Genomic DNA, 26,247 nt, shown 5'->3' with positions numbered 1-26,247 from the left:
TCTACACAAGCCTTAATTTGAGGAAGAAGTTTCTGAGGATGTACATTTGGGGCAGAGCATTGAGTGGAAGTAAATCATGGACAGAGGGAAATCCACAAAAGAAGAGACTTGGGGCATTTGAGATTTGCTGCAATACAAGGGTATTGAAAATTAGATGGATCAATAAGATAGGAAATGAGAAGCTTCTTCAAAGAATCAGTAAGGATAGAAATATTGTGAAACATGCAAGAAGAAGAGACAGAGTGGTAGGACATGTGTTAAGACAGCTGATGGGGAAACCTGTAGAGAAAAAGAGAGATTTGATGTAAAGGACATCCAACAAATAAACGAGGATGTTTGTTGTAAATGCTACTCAGAGGTGATGGTTTTGGTGCAGGAGAGGAAGGCATGGTGGGATGCATCAAAACACTGATTCTAAAAAAAACCCTAATATTCCACACATTTAAAACACAGTAGAAGTGGCTGGAAGTTTAATGTGTTGCCACAAAAAGCTTGACAGCTTTTCACTCTTTCACTGAAATTACACCAGCCTTTCAAGAATTCTTTCCTCATTTAAACAACCTGTCCAATATATCATTCAGCTTGTATTACATCTCTGAGCTACTTCCCATACTTAATAGCTCACTCACTGACACAGTGTGTTCCATAAATCCCATATATATTCTCGAATCAGAAACATACAAATTTACAGTAGCCATACACATCAATAAATATGTACATATACATACACACAAATTGTAATTATATTACATGTGCCCAGTACTTTGCAACCTCCAAGGCACTTGGAGTGGCTTGCAGGAGATCAATCTTCGTGCAGGATGTAGGACACAAAAGGCACTGGAGCATGTGACTTACGGTTTGTTCTTATCCACAATCATAGGACGTATCTTCTGTTATGAAGCCCCATTTCTTCAGGTTGTCTCTGGATCGTCCAAATCCTGATCATAATCTGTTTAAAGATTTCCACACCAGCCATCTCTGGTTGTGTCCAGGTGGTAGTTCTTCAGCTTCTGGTGTCTGCAGGTGAGGTGTCGACTTCTTCCATAACTCCAGCCTTGCCTTCTCTGGTGAAATGGTGAGCTTCTCGGATGTTCTCAGGAAGCTCTTTCGCGATCTCAGCCATTGCTGTGATGGATTATGTCCGTGCAGTGGATGGGCACTGTCCTGTTCCACTTTCAGTCTCTCCTTGTTGGCAGCCACTGTTCTGCATATCCATGGTGGCGCTATTCCAGCCAGGCAGTAGAGCTTATCAGCTGGGGTAGGTCTTAAGCAACCTGTGATCAACCTGCAGGTTTCATTGAGAGCAATGTCTACTTGTCTGGCATGAGATGACCTGTACCAGACTGGAGAAGCATATTCAGCAGTAGAAAAGCACAGTGCCATTGAAGAACAGTGAATAGTTTGTGGATGTGATCCCCACTGTGTCCCCGCTAGTTTGCGAATTAGGTTGTTTCGAGCAGAGATTTTCATTTTGGTGTTCTTGCAGTGAGTTTTGAATGTCAGAGTTCCATCGAGAGTGACTCCCAAGTATTTAGGTACGTGATGATGCTGGAGTTGGATGCCTGACCATGCAATATGTAGCTCACGATTAGCTTCCCTGTTCCTTAAACGAAAGGCACACACTTGTGTCTTCGAAGGGTTTGGTCTGAGTTGGTTCCGATTGTAGTAGCTTGACAGTGTTCTAAGTGCTGTTGTCAGGTTTCTTTCCACTCTTTCAAAGCATATGCTCTGCGTAGCAAGGGCTAGGTCATCTGCGTATAAGAATCTCCTTGCGCCTGGGTTCAATGGCTGGTTATTGGTATAGATGTTGAAGAGAAGTGGGGCCAAGACGCTTCCCTGAGGTAGACCATTTTTCTGCACTCTCCAGCAGCTGCATTGTCCTTGAAATTCAACAAAAAACCTGCAGTTTTGGAGGAGGGTGCTGAGTAGTCTAACGAGGTGGGCGTCATTGATCATATTGTATAGTTTTGCATGGAGTAACCGATGATGGACAGTATCATACACTGCTGTGAGATCCACGAAGACCACACCCGTTACTTGACGGGTTTCAAAACCATCCTCTATAAAGTGAGTGAGATTCAAAAGTTGCCCTGTGCAGCTTCAGTTTAGTCGAAATCCTGCTTGTTCGGGTATTAGAAGAGGGTCTATTACTGGTAGGATTCTATTCAGAATCATATGTTCGAACAGTTTATAAAGGTGAATCAAAAGGCTAACTAGTCTGAAATTCTTGGGATGATTTGCTTCCTTTCCAGGTTTCAGAAGAGCTATCACCCTGCTCTTTCGCCAGATCTTTGGTATTTGGCACTGGTTCATGCAGTTGTTGAAAAGCTGCAGGATCCACTTTCTTGTTTCTGGGCCAAAATTCTTGATTTGCTCCATGCAGATGTCATCTAGACTGGATGCTTTACCAGTTTTGCTCTCCTTAATAGCCTTATTTAATTCAGATATCTTGAATGGGAGAGTCAGATCCCTCGTTTGTTCTTGGGCCTCTTGCTGTACTTTTGGAAATTTGATTCTATGGCTTCCTTTCCCATTCATGAGCAGTTGGTGTGCTATCTGATCTGCAGTAATGTTGCAGTGTGCTGTGGATCTGGTTGGGTCATTATTGAGGTGTCTCAGTAATCTCCACGCTTTATAACTGTTTCTGATGAGATCAAGTTCTTCCATAGTTTTAACCCAAGAATTCCTTTTGGATTCTTTCAGAGATGCAATAAGTTTATTCCCAGCTGATAGCGTTGTCTCGCCGAATGGATCTTCTTCGAATAGTACCTTATACTCTGTAAATTGAGCACTGAGTTCTGAAGTTAGACCAGGAATGTATGATGTTCGACAACCCCGAGGAATTGCAATTCTGGAGCACCTCTTTACAGCCCTCACAAAAGTATCATACGAGTCAGGTGAAGGTTCAATATTGAGAACTGCAGCATCCAGCGTTTCTGTAAACTTCGGCCAGTTGGCTTTCCTGAAGTTAAATCTCCTTCTGAACGGAACTGTCTGTGGTCTAACTGCTGCGAGAAATTTCTCACATGATCGGTCTGTGCTGTGTATTTGGAATAGGGTTGCAGACAGTTTTTATCCACTGTTGTGAGATGTTTTCGCTGCAAAATATCATATTGGGGTTGTATCCGCGTTTCCATCTGTCACTGTTGAAAGATGCAGGTTGCTTAGGGTCATGTATAAGGCTCAGATGATTGCCTTCCGCCCATTCTTGTAATGCTGTACCATTCTCATCATTATGCTCATTGCCCCACGTGGTGCTGCGACAGTTGAAGTCACCAGTCACTATTTGTTTGTGTTGACTATAAAAGTTATCAGGTATATTAATTTTGAGATCAACATCCGGTGGTTTGTATACGGATGTGACTGTACAGCCTTTGATTTCCAAAGTTAAGATTTCAATATCATTTGCTTCAGTAAAGGCTGATGATATTATCTGTATATCTGGTTGGACAAATATAGCAATTCCATATTTTGGGTGGGGTCTTTCCGTAGCCAGTCGCATTCCGTTTATTTTTGGTCTGCGCATTTCACAGCTTCTGTGGGTCTCCTGTATGCAGAGTACCTCGCACTTGGTTTGTCTGCACAGCTCTTGTAACAGTTCTTCTCTTGGTGATGATATACCTTCTACAGTCATTGATATGATGGTCAACTATGGTCCTGAAAAGGACCAAGATGATGTTTCTGGTGTGAAAGGATCAGCCGCCAGGGAAACCTGACGCCCAGGGTACGCCCGATTGCAAGTCTTATCTTGGTCGGAAATCATTGCAATCTTCAAGGAGGCTCCTTTCATGTACCCCCATAAATCCCATCATGAAAGAGTATCCTCAAGTACTAACAGGTTATGACTAGCACTAATTTACTCACATTGATAATTATGCATAATGCTTAAAAATTTCCCTTTATATTTATGTCAGAAGAAAAACAGTCACTTTGATAATAGCCACTGTTCTCTCTCTTTTACAACTCATTTACTGTTTTTATCTACTACTTCATACCAATTTTTTATGTTAATTTAATGATTACGTGACACAATATTGGCTCTATATATACTCGAAAATGTAAAACTTGTTAAATACGAAAATTCATTTAACCAGATTTTTCACTTCTGAGTCCCAATAACCTGATAAATTGTACTCTTTTACTCTGTTTTTGGATAAAAGGAGATTTCCAGTTTCTGGCCAGACTGTTGCTGGCAATGTACTAAACAGTTATGCCTAGAATATGAAACTCCATTCCCAACCCGAGACAGTGACGGATAGATGCCACAAAAATTACTTTTCATTTTTGTATTGTGGTTGAGAACACATTTCATGACAAATTCACTTTTATTATTGACCACTAAAGATAATAAGCAGATAATGTCAGCACAAGAGTGTAAGAATCTGTTGATCCCTGAAGAAGCTTCTAAAAGATGTTCAGTTACCAACTTCACATAATATTGTTACAGAACATTCCTTTAGAATAAATGTTATTTGAGCGTCCAAGGAGAGATACCCAATGGTGGGACAAATTTTTGAAACCATCTATATTATGATAATGTAGGTTAGGATTCCAGGCATCACACACTGCAGTCATTCATCCTGGTGGGACCTCGTTTGTGAGCAATCAACAGGGGGGGGGGGGGGGGGGGGGGGGGAGAACGGAATTTTATATGATGCTCAACAGTGTTAAAAGAGTAGCTTTATGTAAACTGGTTGTGTGGTGTGATGGCTATGAGAAGGTCTTCATATGCTCAGGGTTGTGAGTTCAAACCTCACCAAGTGACTTAACTTTTTATATTTTTGAATCTTTAACAAAATCACTTTCATCATTACTTTTAATTCAATTAATTGGTTTAAGAATTTTTTATATCCATACCATTGTCACATTTTAATCATCACATGAATTTTTTCATTTGTTCTCATTTTTTCTTTATATCACTCTTTTTTCCATTTGGAATTTTTGTAAATGTGACTTTAATTATATTTATCTGTTATGATATTTAAATATTTGAAAATGATGATCTATCAGTTAAAAAACAAAAAATAAAATAATCTTATGTAACGAATGTGCAATACTGTGAAAAATATATTTTTCATTACAAGATGTACATTTTTTATGGTAATCATTGTAAAAGCATTAAAACATTGACTAAATTCCTATTGCACTAGGGACAAAACAACAGAAATGATGATTTAAAAAAACAAAGAGATTTATAAGTAAGATGAATTTCAAGAAAATGAGAAATAGAAATAATGATTGCTATAACATGGACGAAAAAATAGGATGATGAAATGAAATAAATTAAATCAAAATTAACACATGAAATTAATTAAAATCACGCAAACAAAGATATAAAGTGGAAAAAGAAAGATGGAAGAAAAATGATAGCAAATGAAGAAGCCAGTATGTTGATTAAAATAGTGTGACAGAATAAAGTAAATATAAAATTACAGCTAAACCAATTAGTCGAACAAAAATAATGATCAAAGTAATTTTGGTAAAAATTTAAAAATAAAAAAATTAATTAACCAGAACTTCTCCATGTCTATGTCTTACCCTATCTATTACACTACACTACCAGTATGTACGAGGTTACTATATTAAGAGTATTGAGCATCACACAAAATTCTGAAATTTTTTTCATCAGTAACTTGCAAATGAGGGCCTACCAGGGCAAATGACTGCAGGGTATGATAGCTCAGATATTAACCTACATAACAGTATAGATGATTTCGAAAAGTCAATTCCACCATGGGGGACCTCTCCTTGTTAGCTGCATTGCCCCAAAAGATTATGCCATGGGCCAAAATTGAGTTAAGGTATGCAAAGGATGCTAGCAATCCCCACTGCTGATCATCACAATGAGACAGAGTTCTAAGTGCAAAGCAGGCAGAATTGGACAGTTTGGTTATTTTACCGACATGCTGCTGCCACATGGGTGTCAGTGAATTTCAATCACTAACAGTTTCAAGTAATTCGCAGCTGTTGACCTCAACCTCTGGTATCTGTAAGCTATTTTTATGTGTCAGGAATTCTGTAATGTAAGTTTTGCAATATTAGGACTTAAGCTATTTGCTGGCAACCAGATGTAAGAGTTTTCCACTATTTTACATCATTGGGTAGGTAACCACAACTTTTGGTTGCAGCACTGTGTGTCCCTTGTTGGGCTAAAAGACAACAGTAATGTGGAGTGATCAATGCCATTTTTTTCTTCTGATATTGTAATTATGTCCACCATTGTTTCTTTTGAACTGCAATGGGTTATCAACAACCAGTTTCATGATGGGATAAATATATTACAAAGCAGTTGTTAAAATACCTAATGCCTTAAAGATATGTCTGCAAGATGATTTTGGGTTATTCAAACAGCATGTTTTTGTGCAATGAAGATTTTATTTCTTAAAGATGAGTCATCTCACAATATTATTCCATATAACACTACTGAATGAAAATATGCAAAATTTGTCAACTTTCTTTCCATGGTTCGCAATGATTCAAAATGAAAATGCGGGTGAACTAAGTTGTTACAGGAGTTCCAACTTGTGCTTACCATTGGTGTAGTACCTCTAGATGTGCAGAACTGAGTATGCTACATCATTTTGAAATTGAGAATGAGAGCAGCACAGAAAACCTCTCACTAATATTTTTAAGAACATTATTTTTCATTTTTACTGTTGCTGTATGTGTGTTTGGATTTATTACATCACTCACAAAAAGAACTAATTTTGCATGTTGTATATTAGATGGTAAGTCATTTATATATGTGATAAACAATAGTGGACCTAAGAGTGAGCTTCTTATAATTCCATACATGATTTTCTCCCAAGTCAGAAGAATCTCTCCTGCTTAGATTGGTTTAATTACAAAGTACAAATTTCTGCAGTGTTCCAATTAGATATTACATTATCCTTTGATTGCCTATTCCATCACTTCCATGAACCTTCAATTTACTTTCAGGTATATTGCAATCCATACAATCAAATGCCTTAGATAAGTCACATAAAATACCATCTAGTGTTATTCTATTATTTAATGCTTGTAAAATTTGGCGAATGACAATATAAATGGCATTATTAGTTGTGAAACTCTTCTGAAACAAAAACTGTTATTTACTGAGGATATTACTATCGTCCAGCTGGAATACTATTGTAGAACACACCACCTTCTCAGAAATTGTGGAAAGTGATGTCAGTAGCAAAAGAGTTCAGTATTTAGTGATATCTTTCTTCTTGCCTTTTTTATAGAGCAGTTTCACAATGGTATATTTCACTCTCTCTGGAAAAATACCATGATTTAGTAATATTTCTTTCAAAAAAGAAAGTACTTATTATACAGGAATAAATCTTTAACACTATTGAAAACACCATTAAATCCAGAGGAGTTTTTATTTTTGAGAGAATATAAAATCTTCTTAATTTCAAAAGGGGAAGTGGGTGAAACATCCATATGACTGAAGACCAACAGCTGGATCTGCAACCCAGCACCTCAACCAGACTGCAGTTACGGTTCAACACCTTCCAGATCAGTAGTGTCAGCAGGCACAGTTTCTACAGCCAGCACTCCCACATGAGAACTGTCACAAGGATTCCTGCTGCTTGATCGACCAACCTTCGAATTACATCACACCAGGCCATTGGCCTCGCTCCAGATGTTTCAATGCAGCATCAATACAGGGCACCTTCTGCAACTGTCAGCATGTGGAAATGGAATTTAAACCATCAGGACCAGCCCGTCAGCAAGTCATCACAGCTGAGCTGTCCAATGATGCACCGGCTGTGACAATTGTCCCCATAGCTGTGAAATTGCCTTTGCCATGCCATGAACCAATGATCACTGCTTGAGTGTTCAACCTAGGCACAGGGATGCCACCTCATTCCCATGCAATCAATCTGCAGCCATCAGCCACTGTCTGCCAGCATGCCATGGTAGCCAGGACACTGCTACCATCCACGGGAGTGGCTGTGTCAGCACGCCTGTACTGTGGGCCAGGGTCCAAGGAACACTTACCATCACCTGCAGTCTGTCTGTTTCTGATTTGTTGAACCGTCTCTGTTCACGCTCACTGACAAAGTGTTCTATCAACTGATTGGCTGGCTTCTTCACCTACACCATCACTGACCCCCAGTAGAGAACCAGTCGCCCACTCCTAGCCTGGAGTAAAACGTATTACAATATTGGTGTTAGGAGTGGGATACTGTATCTAGAGTAAAATAAAATGAAATGGAGGACACATTAAAGCTTATTCAAGAAATGAAGATACACATATAGATGTGAAAATGTCTCTGTTACAGTGATGCCAAAAAAAACAGAAATCTGGAGGAACAGATTAATCTAAGAGGGTATGAAATGTAACAGATCAAACACCGACAGCTGAGACTGCAGCCCAGCAACAAGTGAATTGTTTGACGGACAAAAAAGGGTATGGATCATCTTCGGGCACATCTTGACCTATGGCCTCATTGGTGGCACTATTTTCCAGTAAATCTGAAGAAGATATTTTTGTATTCATGGATAGATTGGATACAACTGCAAAATTAGAGAACTTGAGTGATGAACAATTATTAAATGTAGCATTTTTAAAATTGGTAGAGGATGGACATATGACGTGCAATGAGAAATTCCTCAACTTCAAGGAAGGGTTAGTGGATCATTACAGGAAGAAGAATACCTCACAGTGTTATCATGAATAACTTAACAGTGGATCACAGAATCAATAGGTTTTGTGGATCGTATGAGGCAATTCAGCATCAATAAATATGAATTAATGAATGACAATCATGTCAATAAAGCAATTTTGCAGGAAGCAGATCAACAGGCACTTGACACATTTTTTCATGGCCATTGGTCCAGAATGTCACAGAAAGTGTGTATGAAGTTTCCAAGAACCCTGGACAAGGCAGTGGCAAATGTGGTAGTTTTAACTGAAGTTGATTCCATAACTAGACCAAGGGAGAAACAGGTGGTGTTTAATGCATAGATTGTTTGTTATAGATGTGGTGCTGTGGGTAACATTCAACATTTATGTGTGAAACCACAATTTCAGAAGTGCAAGTAAGTGGGAACTATGTTCAAAAATGTCCACTGGTGTATAGCCAGTGGAATCAGTATAACACTCACACCCCTCTGTTAACAGTACACGGAGTGGGGTGACCACTCTGCAATGTTCCCAGTAAGTTTGACTACAGGACAACCTGGTGCAAAACCAGTTGCAAGTATTTCTCTATTTAGCTATATAAAGGTAATGATGACATGTAAATTGTTGCTGGATAGATGATCACAAGTACCCATGGTGAGCCAGAGTATACTGAGTGCCAAAGATTAAGTGGTGTGAGTGGTAAAATTTTGAATTCTCTCAGTTCTCAGTTCCACATTATTAGGTTTTCTGAGTGGAAAGGAGAGACTTTTAATATGTGTGGAAGACCTTCCTTCCATGGGCGTTAGTTACGACATCATTGCAGGTCTGGACTTCCCGAATAAACATCACACTAAAGTCAATATGCGGCAAGGCATGGTAGAGCTGGATGGGACATAGTTCTGTCTTGGTTTTACTGTTCCAAGAGCTGAATTATCACAAGGAACATTCAAGGCATTGTGCAAGCCCATAAAAACTGTATACATGGTCTCTTAGACTTGACTCGTGGGGTACAATACCAAAAGGTACAGAAAGGCTGGCCTGGATCAATGTAGGTGCTAATCTGCCAGTTAATACTGTGTGTGTGTGGTAGAGCTACGGTGCATTAAGAAGTTACAAACAAGTACTCTTCACCCGCAAACGAATAGTAGAACAGAGAGAGTAGACAGGACACTTAGCAAAATGCTAAGTTATTACGTGAATAGTAGGCATGATCATTGGGAGATACTATTACCATCTGTCACGAGTGCATAAAACTCAAAAATGAATGAAAACACAGGTCTTCCACTCTATGAGGCTGTTTTTGGTGGCAAAATATCATTTTTTTAATTATGTCAATCTATTCCAATGGAGGATGTATCCTCTGTTCAAGACTTAAAAAAAAAGGAGAAAATGAACACAAAGACTCTAGAAAGACAGGAAAACACTTACAACAAGAAAGCTAAATTACCCCCAGGGATCATGTCAGGCAGTGGGTTATGTTACCTAACCCACACATTCTGAAGGGGAAAACAAACAATTTCATTCTGTGGTACCTAGGATCCTATCAGGTAGTCAAAAGTTTAAAGTTAAGATAGAACTCCCCACCTGAACCACAGTTATCCATGAATAGAATCTGTCCAGTTTATGGTGAACCAGAAGCACTGACTCAACTGCCAGCAGCTCCTTTCAAAGGGGGAAGTTAATGGGTAAAGAAAGCAGAAGAAGGAAAGGTAGACATAAGCCAGTGAGGTACAGTGTACCTCAGATTATTCCCACACAGCTATACACTCGGAGAAAATGAGGAGCTCTCATGAGCTGAATGTGTGTAATTACTTATCAGTTATGTATTATGGTTTATTTTTGTTGTGTTATTTACATAAGAAAGGTTCCCGGTGAACATCTGCATATATTTAGTAGGTCAGAGAACTATTAAAACAAAAATAGCTTGTATAATTCAAATCAATTGTTTTGTTTAAAATGGAGCTGGTATAGAAGGAGATGAACAGATATATCATAAGCTGTTAGTAAGTGAAAATTAGTGAATATATGTGTGAAACACCTTGGCAAGTAACTTTAAGGTTGAAGATTCTTTATAATGAATGTTTTCTAGGTTAATTCAGTCATTTAAGGTGATGAGGGATTTGAGGAAGTACCACTTCCTACCGTGAAGTCACTGCTGTGCCAAGCCACTGTACCCGAGTCATGTGAATATGCTGTTTCATTCAAAGAATACTGCAAGTAACTGCCCAGGCAGGTCTTAACAAGTGAAACTGAATTTGTCTGGAAGACAGGGGAACACTTGCTGTACTCAGTACCAAAACTGATAGTTGTCATTGTCACCCACTATGACCAAAAACATTTTTGCTGCACAAGGTCAGGGATTGAATGATATGCAATGCGACATTTTAGGACCCACTTTCCAGTTAGCAGCCACCAGTAGAGGAACCATAACTCTGAACACTACCTACTCTTTAACTTACCAACTGGACCTGCAATTCAAAATCTTCACCATAAAATACCAGACTTTCCTAAATGCCATGTTAGACTCAACCCTTCTGGCTACTGTGGACATATTATCATAGTTCCTGATTTTAAATAAACATAATAAATGAATCCATTGAATTGACAGAATTCATTGATCTGATTCAAGAATTTGGTTTCAAGCTAAACTTTACAGAATCCACAAGAGCGAGTAAACAAACTGCAACCACTATAGATAGCATTCTGCAAAATTATTAATTTGATGATACAAAACGAATTCTGCATTGATTTAGGTATTTCTGATTATTCTGCATTTTTTTGAAGCTACCAAAAATAAATGAGCTAGCCATTAGAAAAACGTGCATCAAATGATGCTTCAGTTAGGAAAACATAAACTTGCTTTATTGTAGGCTTAAAGAAATAAACTGGCCAGTGGGTCATTGTAGTACAAGTTCTAAAAATTATAGCAGATTTCTTGAAAGTTTTTTGCATGTTTTTAACAAAATATTTCCCCGCACAGTCTGCCACAAGAAAATGGTAAGCAAACTGAAATGGATAACTGCTGGTACAAAAATGTGAAGTGGTAGAGAAAGACAGTTACACAATAAATTGATAAGTAATGCAAATTTAGATTTTATAGACTGTATAAAAAATGCATGAAACTGCATTTAGAAGGGTGGTACAGGCAGCAAAATAAATGGTACATAAAAAATTCATTCTCAACCATACAAATAAATCAAACACAGTATGGCCAGTCATAAAAAGTGATTTGGTATGATAGCCTGCAGTCCACAAATTCCCAAAATTAAGATAGGTGACAAATTCATTACAAATCCCTCGGAAGTACCAGAATACTTCAATGAGTTTTTCGTAAATGTATCAAAATCAGATAATGATGTAAGTGGTTACCTAATAATGTCCAACCCTTTGGTTTCAGTCATGATAACAGGCAAGTTCTAGCTCAGTTTGAATGAATTACAGCTAAACATGTAGAAAACGGTAGTATTCTCGCTTAAAAATAAAAATTCAACTGGATAGAATGAAATACCCACTAGAGTAATTAAAACAGTTTCTAGTAAAATATCAGTACCCATACCTGAAAAAATAATCCAGTCATTTGAACAAGGTTGCTTCCCAATGCCCTAAAGTATGCAGTAGTAAAGCTATTATTCAAGAAAGGTTCAAAGGATGATATAGGGAACTACTGACCAGTAAGTCTTCTCCCAACATTTTCAAAAATATTCAAAAAGTTGTTACAGTCCACATCCAAAAGTTTCATGGCAGAATCTAACATCAGCATATGAAATCATTTCAGATTCCAGAAAGAGAAGAGTACAATATGTGCCATCAATAAATTTGTTGAGAAAATTTCTTGATCTCTGGGAAAATTCCAAAAAGTCACAGGAATTTTCTATGACCCTACAAAGGCTTTTGACTGTGTAAAATGTTCTCTACTGTTACATAAATTAGAAAGATACAGAATAAATGACAGTGCTTTGAGATGGTTCAAATCATATTTAACAGATAGAAAGCAAAAGTTCAGCTACAAAAAACTGTCTCTAAGAACAGAAAATTATTTCACAGGGTGTCCCACAGGGTTCTAGTTTAAGCCCAATCTACTTTTTATTTTATGTAAATGATTTAAAGCTAAATATAACATCACACACAGTTTTATTTAAAGACAACATATCTGTTCTTGAAAGTGAGACCACAGAACAAATTCCCCAAGCAGTCACTGACGCCCTAAATAGTTTAGAACATTTGTTCAATGTAAATGGATTAAAACTAACATGAAAAAACCCACCTTACATTATTTAAAACCAAACAATCAAAATCTAGAGACTTTTAAATTATCATAAAAATCAGGAACTTAGAAAAGCACTATCTGTCAAATTTAAAATTATGGTCTTTGCACATAAGCTACTTGCCAAACAAGCTAAACAGTTTTGAATTCACAATGACAATATAGCCCTATGCAAGTGACACTAACATGAGGACAGTTATTTACCACAGCTATTTTGAAGCCATTGCAAGGCACAGAATAATCTTTTGGGGAATGCATGTAATGTAAACAGAATCTTATTACTTCACAAAACTCTGATTAGAAATATGTGTAGTATTAAGCCTAGAGAGTCATGTCGACCTTTATTCAGAGATCTAACAATTTTTATTCCCAGTACACTGATGGGAAAAAAAATCACAACACCAAGAAGGAGTACTGTGACATAAACAGAAGTCGGTGGGCTGTTTCTACATCCAACAGATGATGCCTATTAAAATTTAGCACCAGTCGCATAAGATTCGTGCTGGTTGTGCCACTAAGAGGATGCAAATCAGGTTTGGTTTAAATACATGCCGTAACGGTCACAAGTGTTAGTTACATTTGCTGAAGACTGGAGATGGTGAGTTTATGTTAGTCAAGAATGCTCTTAAGCCAACAAAGACGTCACAATCAGCACCTCACTGAGTTTGAACAAGATTGTGTAATAAAGCTTTGAGAAGCGGAATGTTCCTTCTGTGATACTGCAGAAAGACTTGGCAGGAATGTAGATGCTGTACATGAGTGCTGGCAGTGGTAGTCATGAGAATGTATGGTCACAAGAAGACCGGGCTCTGGACGGTCAAATGGCACTACTGAGAGGGAAGGCCATTGTGTTTGGCATATGGCTCTGGTGCAATGTACTGCATCTGTAACAATAATTTGAGCAGCAGTTCGCACCACAGCAATACAAAAAAAGTGTTACAAATTGGTTACTTCAAGGATAGCTCTGAGCCAGATGCCCTGTAGATGCATTCCACTGACCACAAACCACTGCCACTTGCAACTTCATTGATGTCAATAAGAGCTCATTCTGCTGTGTTTTCTGATGGAATCTGCTTCTGCCTCAGTGCCGAGGATGGCTGTGTGTTGGTTAGGAGAAGGCCAGTCGAGGGCCTGCAAACAACTTGTCTGCATGCTAGACACACTGGACTTCCATTTGGGGTGCAATATCATAGGACAGCAGAAGCACTCTCATAGTTATCCCATGCACCCTGACTGGAAATCTGCATGTCAGTCTGGTGATTTGATGTGTTGTGCTGCCATTCATGAACAGCATTGCAGGGGGTGTTTCCCAACAGGATAACATTTGTCCACGTACCATTGTTGTAACACAACACACTCTACAGTGTCAGCATGTTGCTTTGGTCTGCTTGATCATCAGATCTGTCTCCAACCAAGCATATATGGGGCATCATCAGACAACAGCTTCAGCCTCAGCCACAAACAGCATTAACTGTCTGCATAATGAGTGACCAAATGCAATGGGCATGGAACGTCAGCTCACAAACTGACATATGGCACCTGTAGAACACAACACATGCATGTTTGTATTCAACATTCTTGTGGTTACGCTGGGTATTAGTGTACCATATGTTAATACTTAAATATGTCACATAGATAAATGTATTCCTGAAATTTCATTAATATACATTAATATATTTCGGCTGTTGTGATTTTTTTTTCCATCAGTGTATTTAAATTTATGAACTGTTTGTCTTTATCCATACGTATCCAGAATTATCTGTAGAAAACCATTTTCAACATATGTGTGAAACAAGAAACAAAGGTAATTTCACGTTGCCATATCATAGGCTAAAACTCTGCTCCTGACTCCTCAATACTTGGCTATGAAAATTTATAATAAATTAAAAATGAAAAGCTTTCACAGCGTGAAACAAGGTTTACTGAAGATAAGATTATGTAGCATCCTAATGCAATAATCTTATTATTTACACACAGAATTTTTAAATGATGATGAAGATTTCTTTGTAGAGTAATGAAACAAATCTGTGATGATTTTTGTAAAATAAGATTGTTTTTGTTCTTTGTTTGACACGTTGTATGTGTCTCTGGTACATTATCTATATTGACGAGTCTCCTGTACTTTAAATCAATGACTGGCTTGTGTACATTATTATTTTTATTATTTTAATTCTAGAGTAAATTATTCTAACTGATTTCCATTGAGTTTCTATTCTGTAAGACACTATCTTATTTACTCTAATTAACTGTGCATCATGATCATAGAGAGCTCTTGTTATGTGGCATAAAGTTATTTTCTTGCTTTGAGCTTCATCAATGATGTCTGAACAACAGGAAACTAACGTGCATCAAGATTAAAAACTAGTGCACTGATAATGGCTAGGCACTAGCCGAAATCTGGATTTGCATAATAACACCTGCAAAAAAAGGACATCTGATTGCTGTGCTCTATCATTTATAAATTTATAAATTATTATCAATCAGAGTTCTACTGCCTTCATCCACCCATGTGGAAATGGGATTACCAATTGTGAGATCAAATTTTAGGATCCAAATATGATTTCCAGATCATTTTTCCTATCACAATCCTTTAGAGAATCTACACTGAAATCACCACAGATTAAGTGCATGTTGCTGTCCGACAGATAGCACACTAAGGAACCCACATGCCTTACAAACAGTTGAAAATTTGCCTGTGGGGATCAATATGCAGTTGCAATTAAAAGTGGACAACTTTTCAGTATTAATTAATAAACACTTACTTCCATGTGCTGATCACTACAAAAGTTTACTAGCTTCAATCTTTTTGACCTTGTGTTCCAGGAGAGGTGGTGTAGTGGTTAGCATACAGGACTCAGTTTCGGAAAGATGATGGTTTAAACGTGCACCTGGCCATCCTGATTTAGGTTTTCCATAAATGTAAATGTCGTGTGACTAGGGCCTCCCGTTGGGTAGACTGTTCGCCGGGTGCAAGTCTTTTGATTTGATGCCACTTTGATGACTTGTGTGTCGATGGGGATGAAATGATGATGATTAGGACAACACAACACCCAGTCTCTGACTGGAGAAAATCTCTGACGCAGCCATGAATTGAACCCGGGCCCTTAGGATTGACATTCTGTCGCGCTGACCACTCAGCTAACGGGGACGGACAGGTTTTCCATGATTTCCCTAAATTGCTTCAGGCAAATGCCGTGATGCTTCCTTTGAAAGGGCACAGCCAACTTCCTTCCTCATCCTTCCCTAATATGATGGGACCAATGACCTTACTGTTTGATCCCCTCCCCCAAATCAATCAACCAACCAACCAACCAATCAATCAACCAACCAACCAATCTTGTGATCTGTCTTAATATATGTAACAACTCCATTTTCCATATTAGTTCCGCATGAGTAATATACCATGTTGTAATCTTTTATATTTAGCTTCTCTAGCCTGTGGTTATGTTGTACTCAGATAGGCAGAGGGTGTCTACTTTTTCAGAGCTCTCTAAATTTTGAAACAGACAAGACCTTAGTTAATACTTAGTGCCCTAATATTCTGATGAAATAAGGTAACTTTACTTTGCTGTTCATTCTTAAACATTTAATGGGGCTCTTCTATTTTAATTTCTTTCACAACAGGGTGCCTGAATCCTGATTCTAAACTATAAAAGGTAACAATCTGACACCAGTGAGGTGTTTTTCATATGTTATGTGATGTGATATACTCATGGATACGTTTCCAGTCACTGTTAATTAATAATTCTGACTTCTTATGTTTTAACTGCAAAGGCCAGAATAACTGTGGATGTCTTCATCAATGTAAACTTATTCTCCTTCTGCAACTTCTTCTGTGCTGGGATGCTGAAATGGTCTCTTGCAAAACTCAACTTTCCAACAAATATTGCAAAGGCTTTTCTTCATTAATATCAATACACTGACCTTTTCATTACAATATTTAAACAGTTCATACAGTATTTTATGAAAAATGAGCAGTAGTGCATATGCTCAATATCAGTTCACTTGATAGTAACTGATGTTCATTCTCTCTCAAATGACAGCTGATGAATGACCTCTAGGACTCTCCGGATAGTGACATCACTGCAATTATCACTGATGACCTACTTCTTGAGCACGCAGTATCTCCAAGGCAGGATCCAATGACATGGTATAAACTGCCAGGCAGCAGGTGTTATGGAGCATGATAAAGTAGCTAGCATCATCCTGGCTTGCAGAGACCTGTGTCCATTCCACAACAGATTACATCTAAAAACAAGAAAGCAAATTTCCACAAAGCAAACCATGCTAAACTCTTTACTAAAATAAACATTCATGGTGCCAATCATCATTAGGTGATTCAGTACATGTCGTGCAACACTTCACATTAGCAAAGTGACCTGTTACATTACGTCTCTTACCAAAGGGACAGTGGTCCTCCATATATTCTCTGGAAGAAGCCTTCACTCTCTTGTCCAGATGTACGCTGTGCCTAGCATGTCCCTATCTCCTAATTTTGGCAACAGGCATAGCATTCATATGAGTATTTTAAAAATTCCATCATATTTAGAATAGTTGCTGCTTTTCAGTTATCTAATGATTTCTACAATCTGTTTAATGCTTGAGTTGCCAAAACTGAAGTTCACTAGCACAGTATGCAGTACCTATCTAAATACACCTGAAGGGCTTTTATTGCCCTATGTTTCCTGGTACTGACAGAAATAATTCAGTGAATTTGGTGAGTAGTGAAATGATTCTAACATCATCTGTTTTGCAGCCACTGTCATTGGGGAGCTGAATACTGCATAATTTATTTAGCAATTTAATCATTTTGTGTGTAACAATCTGTAAACTGCATTGCCTTTTTCTTGGAATTTTAAATTTTTTAAAGTATCTTTTTGTTATGACACAGAGAGGAAGATTGCAGTATTTAAAGCAATTCCTTTGCATTAAACAAGGCTTTCTCTTCTTGGCACAAGATATTACAATCTGATATGTTAGCCTCCTTTCTCTCAACTCAAAATTTATTTGTCTCTGAACCACTGTAAAGGAAAACTGAGTTCATTGTGTTGTTAGGAAATAATTAAATATCTTATTTATTCTGTGATCTTAGTAAATTTCTTCACATTCTTCACCAAGTAAATTCTCCCTGGATAACGTGACTGAGTCATTAGTTATAACTCTGTGAACTGTGCTTTATCCTTCTTGTTGTTTTGTTGCTGCCATTTGACCATCATGGTCAGGAAGACTATTTATTAAGGAGTTCATTCTCATGTATCTACGTTATTGAATGTTTTCACTATGCTAGGCATAGTGGCTTTTTTGCTAAACCAAGACAGTGAGATGAGTGGAAAATTCAAGATAAACTTCACATACTGTCTTTACAGTTGTTTATTCTATAAGTCAGTGCCAATTTTGGAGCACACTGGTTACTGACTATGGCCAGTAATACCACTACCTACAAAACTCATAAATTTTACACACAAAAAAAAGGAAATTCTCTTTCTTTTTACACCTATCATCTTCACACTTTTTTGACCTTTGTCCATTTGTATTATCAACTAGCACATGGCATCACTTGGTTACATATTTACTCCAAGTCTATTAGGCCGTCTACTCCTACCCTGTGTCTCTCTGCCCATCTCCTCTATCTTCCTCTCTGTCCATCTCCTTCTTCCCCTCTCTCTCTGACCACCACCTCCAGCACCCACTCTCTTTCTATCTCCTCCTACCCCTCTCTCTGCCCAGCTGCTACTCACCCTCTCTATGTCCATCTGCTCCTCCCCGCTCTCTCTGTCCATCTATTCCTTCCCTCTCGGCCCATCTGCTACTTCCTCCTCTGTCCATTTCCTCCTCCCTTTCTGAGTCCATCTTCTTCTGCCACCTCTATCTCCTCCTCACTCTTTTTATTTTCTCCTGCATTTCTCTGCTCATAACCTCCTGCCCCCTCTCTCTTTGCCTATGAATTCTTCCCTATCTCTGTTCATTTCCTCCTTCTCTTCTCTCTGTCTATCTCCTCCACCCTCTTTCGGTCCATTCCATCCTCCAACCTCTCTCTGTCCATCTCCTCTTTCCTTCCTCTGTCCATCTCCTCCTCCTCCCTCTCTCTCTCTGTCCATCTTCTCCTCCTTCAGAATGTGTCCATGTCCTCCTCCACCCCCCACCCCCTCTTTGCCCGGCCATCTCTTCCCACACCTTCTCCCTCCACATTATCACCCGCACCCCAATAGTAGGTTGCTGATTTTTACCCCCGCATTATTTCTTTCCATATAGTAAGTTACACATGTAGCAGTTTGGTTGAAACTGATCCATGGTTTCAGTGGGGTTTTTTACCAACTGCTTTTCCAGCAAACTATCAGTCACACATATTTCACATACATTTAGTATACTTCACACAAATTTATGGCACATTTTGCCTGTATCTCCAACCAATTTCATCCTGCAGTTTTGTTTTCACAAAGTTTATTGTTTATAATGTCATATCTCCTGATCTGTATTTTGAAGGTAGATTCAGTTACATGTGTGGATACTGGCTGTGAAATGTGTTGCAAATAGTGTTAGTAATAAAGAAGCAGTAAACTTAAATGTCATGCATGATGTGGCGGCATTTAATGCATCTCAACTGTTTATGATGTCATATGAACTATGCGATGGACAACAATATAGTTTTCGAGGTATATTCAGTGGTGTATGTGAATACTATTGTCAAAGTGTGTCACAAGTACAGTTTGTAGTAAAGAAGTAATAAGTGAGATCATTAAGCCTAATGCAGCAGTTTTATTTCATGTATTGCAAAAATATAGTGAGCAATAAGCTTTTTCCTTTTTATCTTCTCATGGAGGTTTTCAGTAAGAAAAAGTTTAAAGTTTGAAATTATGTGTAAACTTCATTGCGAGTCACTGAGTGCTCTTATTCTCAGATACTAGACGAATAAAGTCTAAAGTCTGAGTATCCATGTCTCACAGGCAACACTTCTATCTCACCCACAACCCCTTTGATAGGTCAGTGATTCTCAAGCCCATAGCAACTCTTTCCAGACAATAAGTGACATGTATACCAAATTTGGTTGAAACTGGTCCAGTAGTTTATGAATTCATGTGGAACATAAATACGTACATACATTTTTATAATATATATGGATTTAGGTCCTTAGACCTTTGCATCATGTGAATAATTTATTTATAAAACTTCCTGGCAAATTAAAACTGTGTGCTGGACCGAGACTCGAACTCGGGAACTTTGCCGTTCGCGGGCAAGTGCTTTACCAACTGAGCTACCCAAGCACGACTCACGCCCGGTCCCCACAGCTGTACTTCTGCCAGTACCTCGTCTCCTACCTTCCAAACTTTACAGAATCTCTCCTGCGAACCTTGCAGAACTAGCACTCCTGAAAGAAAGGATATTGCGGAGACATGGCTTAGCCACAACCTGGGGGATTTTTCCAGAATGAGATTTTTCACTCTGCAGCGGAGTGTGCGCTGATATGAAACTTCCTGGCAGATTAGCTCATGTAGATTTGCCCACAAACGTAGAAGGAGTTTAAGTTAAAATTTTAGATCTTCTTTTGCACATACAAAATATTCCTCTATGGCATACAAAGCCTTCTTTTTGTGTCAGTTTTGCAGAACATTTCTGAACAATTTAAATGAGATAGTGTGTGCTTCTGGTAGCAGTGCTTGAACAGTCTTACTCAAAGGTATTTACAGTTGTTGTGAGTTTTGGTAACTCTTGTAAAGGGTTGGTCAATCTTTTCGTTGTGACATATATTGTGACAATTAAATTATTGCCTTAATGTGTAGCTCTCTTGGTTTGTGTGGACTGTTGTGACTATCACCTACTTTCTTGAAAAGCAGCCTACAAGGTACATCGTTTTTGAAAATACTTGGAAGTTGCCCCAAAGCAGCATGTTATGTGGCATCAGGAAATGCATAATAGGAGCTGAGTATCATGTTTTCACTCACAAATGTTCAAAATTTCTGTAAAAAGCATATTAACATTACTCTAGATAATTTAGGGCATATAAAATCTGTGTGGAGTTTCCAGGTTATTTTGGAATCCAAGTGGACACCCAGAAGATTAATAGAAATACAATTGTTGGTATTGTGTAAACTAAAAATTATATTTTCAGTTTAATTCAGGTTTACAGTTAATTCATTTTCTTTAAACTAGGTACTAGAAATTCTGAGGATGGCTTTGCTTTGTTCCCTTAGGCCCTCTACATTGTTTCCACTTGCAATGAAAGTGGTTTCATCAGCATACAGAACAGATTTACACGGCACGATACTAGGTAGGTCATTAATATACACTCCTGGAAATGGAAAAAAGAACACATTGACACCGGTGTGTCAGACCCACCATACTTGCTCCGGACACTGCGAGAGGGCTGTACAAGCAATGATCACACGCACGGCACAACGGACACACCAGGAACCGCGGTGTTGGCCGTCGAATGGCGCTAGCTGCGCAGCATTTGTGCACCGCCGCCGTCAGTGTCAGCCAGTTTGCCGTGGCATACGGAGCTCCATCGCAGTCTTTAACACTGGTAGCATGCCGCGACAGCGTGGACGTGAACCGTATGTGCAGTTGACGGACTTTGAGCGAGGGCGTATAGTGGGCATGCGGGAGGCCGGGTGGACGTACCGCCGAATTGCTCAACACGTGGGGCGTGAGGTCTCCACAGTACATCGATGTTGTCGCCAGTGGTCGGCGGAAGGTGCACGTGCCCGTCGACCTGGGACCGGACCGCAGCGATGCACGGATGCACGCCAAGACCGTAGGATCCTACGCAGTGCCGTAGGGGACCGCACCGCCACTTCCCAGCAAATTAGGGACACTGTTGCTCCTGGGGTATCGGCGAGGACCATTCGCAACCGTCTCCATGAAGCTGGGCTATGGTCCCGCACACCGTTAGGTCGTCTTCCGCTCACGCCCCAACATCGTGCAGCCCGCCTCCAGTGGTGTCGCGACAGGCGTGAATGGAGGGACGAATGGAGATGTGTCGTCTTCAGCGATGAGAGTCGCTTCTGCCTTGGTGCCAATGATGGTCGTACGCGTGTTTGGCGCCATGCAGGTGAGCGCCACAATCAGGACTGCATACGACCGAGGCACACAGGGCCAACACCCGGCATCATGGTGTGAGGAGCGATCTCCTACACTGGCCGTACACCACTGGTGATCATCGAGGGGACACTGAATAGTGCACGGTACATCCAAACCGTCATCGAACCCATCGTTCTACCATTCCTAGACCGGCAAGGGAACTTGCTGTTCCAACAGGACAATGCACGTCCGCATGTATCCCGTGCCACCCAACGTGCTCTAGAAGGTGTAAGTCAACTACCCTGGCCAGCAAGATCTCCGGATCTGTCCCCCATTGAGCATGTTTGGGACTGGATGAAGCGTCATCTCACGCGGTCTGCACGTCCAGCACGAACGCTGGTCCAACTGAGGCGCCAGGTGGAAATGGCATGGCAAGCCGTTCCACAGGACTACATTCAGCATCTTTACAATCGTCTCCATGGGAGAATAGCAGCCTGCATTGCTGCGAAAGGTGGATATACACTGTACTAGTGCCGACATTGTGCATGCTCTGTTGCCTATGTCTATGTGCCTGTGGTTCTGTCAGTGTGATCATGTGATGTATCTGACCCCAGGAATGTGTCAATAAAGTTTCTCCTTCCTGGGACAATGAATTCACGGTGTTCTTATTTCAATTTCCAGGAGTGTATATTATAAACAATAAGGATCCCAGTATGGAACCTTGAGGCACACCTCCTGAAACATCTAAGAAACAAGAGCTCATGCTATTAAAGTGTACCTTCTGCTTCCTATTATTAAGATACAATCCTATAAGAGTGAGTTCTGTATCTCTGATGTCATAGCACCTCAGTTTATCTATTACAGTCCAGTTGTTCACAGAGTCAAATGCATTGCTCATGTTAATCAGTAGAGCATCAACATATGACTTTGCTTCAAAGGCAGTGAGTATTATTGAAACAACATTTTCAACAGCTTTCAGTGTAGATGAGTTTTCCCTGAAGTCATACTGAGTGCTTGTCAGTGTTCTATTGCAGGTGAAATGTTTGCAAATTTGTTGGTACATGCAATGTTCTTCTTTTTTCAAAAGTATTGGTACAAGAGAAATAGGACAGTAGTCATCAACAAATAACTTGTCTCCTTTAAGCAGTCTGGAAAAGACCAACTCATAAAAATCCAATTTATTAGCATGCCAAATGATTGTAGTATAATGTCCACAATCATTTTAACAACAAAATTTAATAGACTGTACAAGTCTTCTGATTTTGAGTTGCTGAATTTTGGTACAGCTACAGCAATATAAGTGACAGCAATTTGTGTCCACTTGAATATAGATGCTGCAGATTTGTTGTGCAGTACGAATAACTTTGTTTTTTTCTAAATATTTATTAATGTCTGATTTATAGTTGTCATTTTGTTGAGCTGGGTGTCCTTTGTTACCAGAATTAATAAAGAAATTATTCATTTTGTAGGGTGTGATGTTGATAGTGCCACAAGTGGTTCTATTAGTATTACCCAGTTCTCACTGAAACAGGATACTGACTGATTTTTCTTTCCTCCAGCACTTAGTTATTCCTACTTCACATCCACCCAGTTCTATTGAAAAAGAAACGTAATTATTTTACAAATGGCTGCCATTCTACTGTTCCTATTTCATTAATGGTATGCACAAATCCCTTTGCTGTACATAATAGTATCATTATTCTGCTGCTGTGGATATATTATTGTGTTCTCATCATCTTTAAAGTCTAAGGTGAAATGAGAGATGAAGAAAAGACCAAACTCTTTTGTGCTGTTACATAATATTTAGAAGTTTCCATATAAAAAACAGGAAACACTAGGTAGTGGGGAAAAATTTAAAGTCCCTGTAAAATGATTGGCTCATAAACTTACCTTGAGGGGCTTGTTGTTTGGTGCCAGTGGTTTAATGGTTAAGTTCTTGCCTGAGGTGTATAAAATCTGATTTGAATCTGGACTCCACAAGGCGCAGTAAACGGGGCAGTCAGTATGCATGACAGTTGACCTAAGCATTCCACTACGTGACCACACTTTAACTTGGCCATCTTCTCCAGCTTATTAGCATGAAATGGAAAATACATAGCTATCATGACTAATATGCATTCATAGACATAAAAGCGTGATTAATCATAAAACTTCTTATTACATATCCAACACACAGAGTGTTCCATTTACCTTGACCATCCCACATAACTGTTTACCCATAAGCAAAATAAATATTATATCAAGTGTATGTATAGCTACCTGGGGAACATTCACCAGCATGACTGTCTTTCTTGTAACTTCATTTGTTATGTAAATATAACATATCTTTTTAAAAATACCCTATATTTTTTATTCTGTAATCGCCATCTTTTTCTCAAGACCTGTTCAAAAAGTATATCACAGTGTACCATTCACATAAACATAACGTTATCAAAAGTTAACATAAATTGATTTTGATTCTCATGCACTAGCACTCTGTACAGGTACCTGGGATAACACAACTCATCCACTTGTTGGGGCTGACAGTAAACAAACAGAAACACAAGCAAAGTGCAACCTGATCATTACTGTTCTACTAACTTATAGTCTCCAATGAAGAGAAGCATTTCTATCATGTCTCCATTGGTGTTCACAGTACTAGTAGTAACTTTCAAGTGAAGGCATTTGACTGAATAAACAGTGTCCATTATTTCCCATCCCCACCACCTTACATATTGCCCCCTTCAAGTCAATTACTCTATTATCTTCCTCTCCTCCTACATTCATATGCCTTGGCAACCACTCAAAAACAGTCAATGTTGACATGGCCAGCGTGTGTTGTTTGGTGATCGAATATGATAATGATGATGATGGGTTTAAAGAGACTGAGTTATTAGTCTTTCATTGTACTGGAAATTCATGTAAAATATGTGAAATTTGAAAAGCAGGATCATCAGCTCTAGGGTCTGTGACCTTGTTATCATGGTTGAAAATTGTCAAATGGTTAAAAGTGAGGTAAAACTCAGGCAGCTAAGAACTGTAGCTGGTCTCTGAAGAACACTCAAGAAGGATCATCATAGTCAGTACAATTAAAATGAGGTGAGAAAATGAAGACTGTACAGATTAGAGTGCTAATTAGTTTAAACAGTTAAATAAATACAATATGCAATAAAAAATTTAAAAGGCATGAAACTTCAGTGGTGGAAAGTATCCTGAGGCCAGCCATGGCACACACCGCAGTGAAGAGTACTTACCCCGCATCCACCCCTGACACTGAACATTGAAGTGCATTTAATTCTTTATATAATCCGCTTCCCCTCAAGAAATTTATGTCTTTTTAGCTGCTTTCCCATCATCCACAAGTATCTGGAGTCGAGAGGTAGACAAGTCGATAGCTTGTCTCAGATCAGCCAGCAGGGCACACACTGTGAGAAAATGGGCTATTGTAAAGTGACTCCCATAGTTGCAATGGGGTCACTCCTCTTGACTCAGGAAACATGTAGGTAAGTCTGATGTGGCTAAGACATAATCAGCAAAGTGAGATGGCATTTTTTGAGGTGTTTGGAGAGAAGCATGCCATGCCTTGGTGGTACCCTTGAGTGCCCTCAGCCTGTTTAGAGTTGTAGTAGCCTGTAGTCCATATCACAGATTTTCAAAATTTGGCATCACAGTGGGAGTTGTAGGTCTGTGACCAACACTCTGAGTTTAAGTTTGTCTATTGCGGTTGCCTCTTTAGCTAATTTGTCACTAAGTTCATTTCCCAAAATACCCCTGCAGCTCAGTGTCCAGATGACTATTCTGGAGCTACGAGTCAGCTAATAGGTCTTGGCTGTCAGAAACCAAAACATTTCCAGGATAGCACTGAAATATGACTTTTAAGCAGGTCATGGAGTCTCTAAAAACAAGGAAGTTTTTTTGTGGCTACATATATGTGTTAGGCAGAGAATACTTCACCTGCCCCTTTGTGTGTGCAAATGTATAAACAAATCTGCTGTTGACTTTGATCCACTGTGCAGATGCTTGTTGAAATGGGTGAGACATGGAGATACTAAAGGAATTTACATTGGAAAAATGTGGTGTCAGCACATTCCTTAGGGTCTTGGAAGAGGTCCACCCAAACCATAGGACTGGGTACACACCATGGTGGATACCGTGAGGCAGGAGGGCACAGTTGGAGGTCCTTGTGCTCAGACTCCAGTCGTATCCCTGCTAGTCTATCCATTTTTGGGTGATTTGTAAACAGTCTGAACTGTTGGCTGTGAAACATCATCACATAAGATGGGTAGTGTAAAGGGACACCCTACTCTAGCATTACCTTTCTTCAATTAAGTTATCGATACCAAAAATACTTTCTACCTTTTAAACAGGT

The 26,247-nt window shown here is 39.1% G+C and overlaps 1 protein-coding gene across 3 annotated transcripts in view; it reads right to left on the bottom strand.

Moving 5' to 3' along the window:
* Window positions 1–26,247, bottom strand: part of LOC126162193 (intraflagellar transport protein 80 homolog) — a 432,276-nt gene that overhangs the window by 354,007 nt on the left and 52,022 nt on the right. For all 3 annotated transcript variants that reach the window (XR_007535032.1, XM_049918521.1, XM_049918522.1), the window contains exon 4: window positions 23,790–23,968. Coding sequence is in view for 2 of the 3 variants with exons in the window: in XM_049918521.1 (XP_049774478.1) it covers window positions 23,790–23,968 (179 nt within the window). In the remaining variant the exon portion in view is untranslated. The remainder of the gene's footprint in view (window positions 1–23,789; window positions 23,969–26,247) is intronic.

This window comes from Schistocerca cancellata, chromosome 2, assembly GCF_023864275.1.
Source record: "Schistocerca cancellata isolate TAMUIC-IGC-003103 chromosome 2, iqSchCanc2.1, whole genome shotgun sequence".
Lineage (NCBI taxonomy): Eukaryota > Metazoa > Arthropoda > Insecta > Orthoptera > Acrididae > Schistocerca > Schistocerca cancellata.
This window is presented reverse-complemented; position numbering and strand designations above follow the sequence as displayed.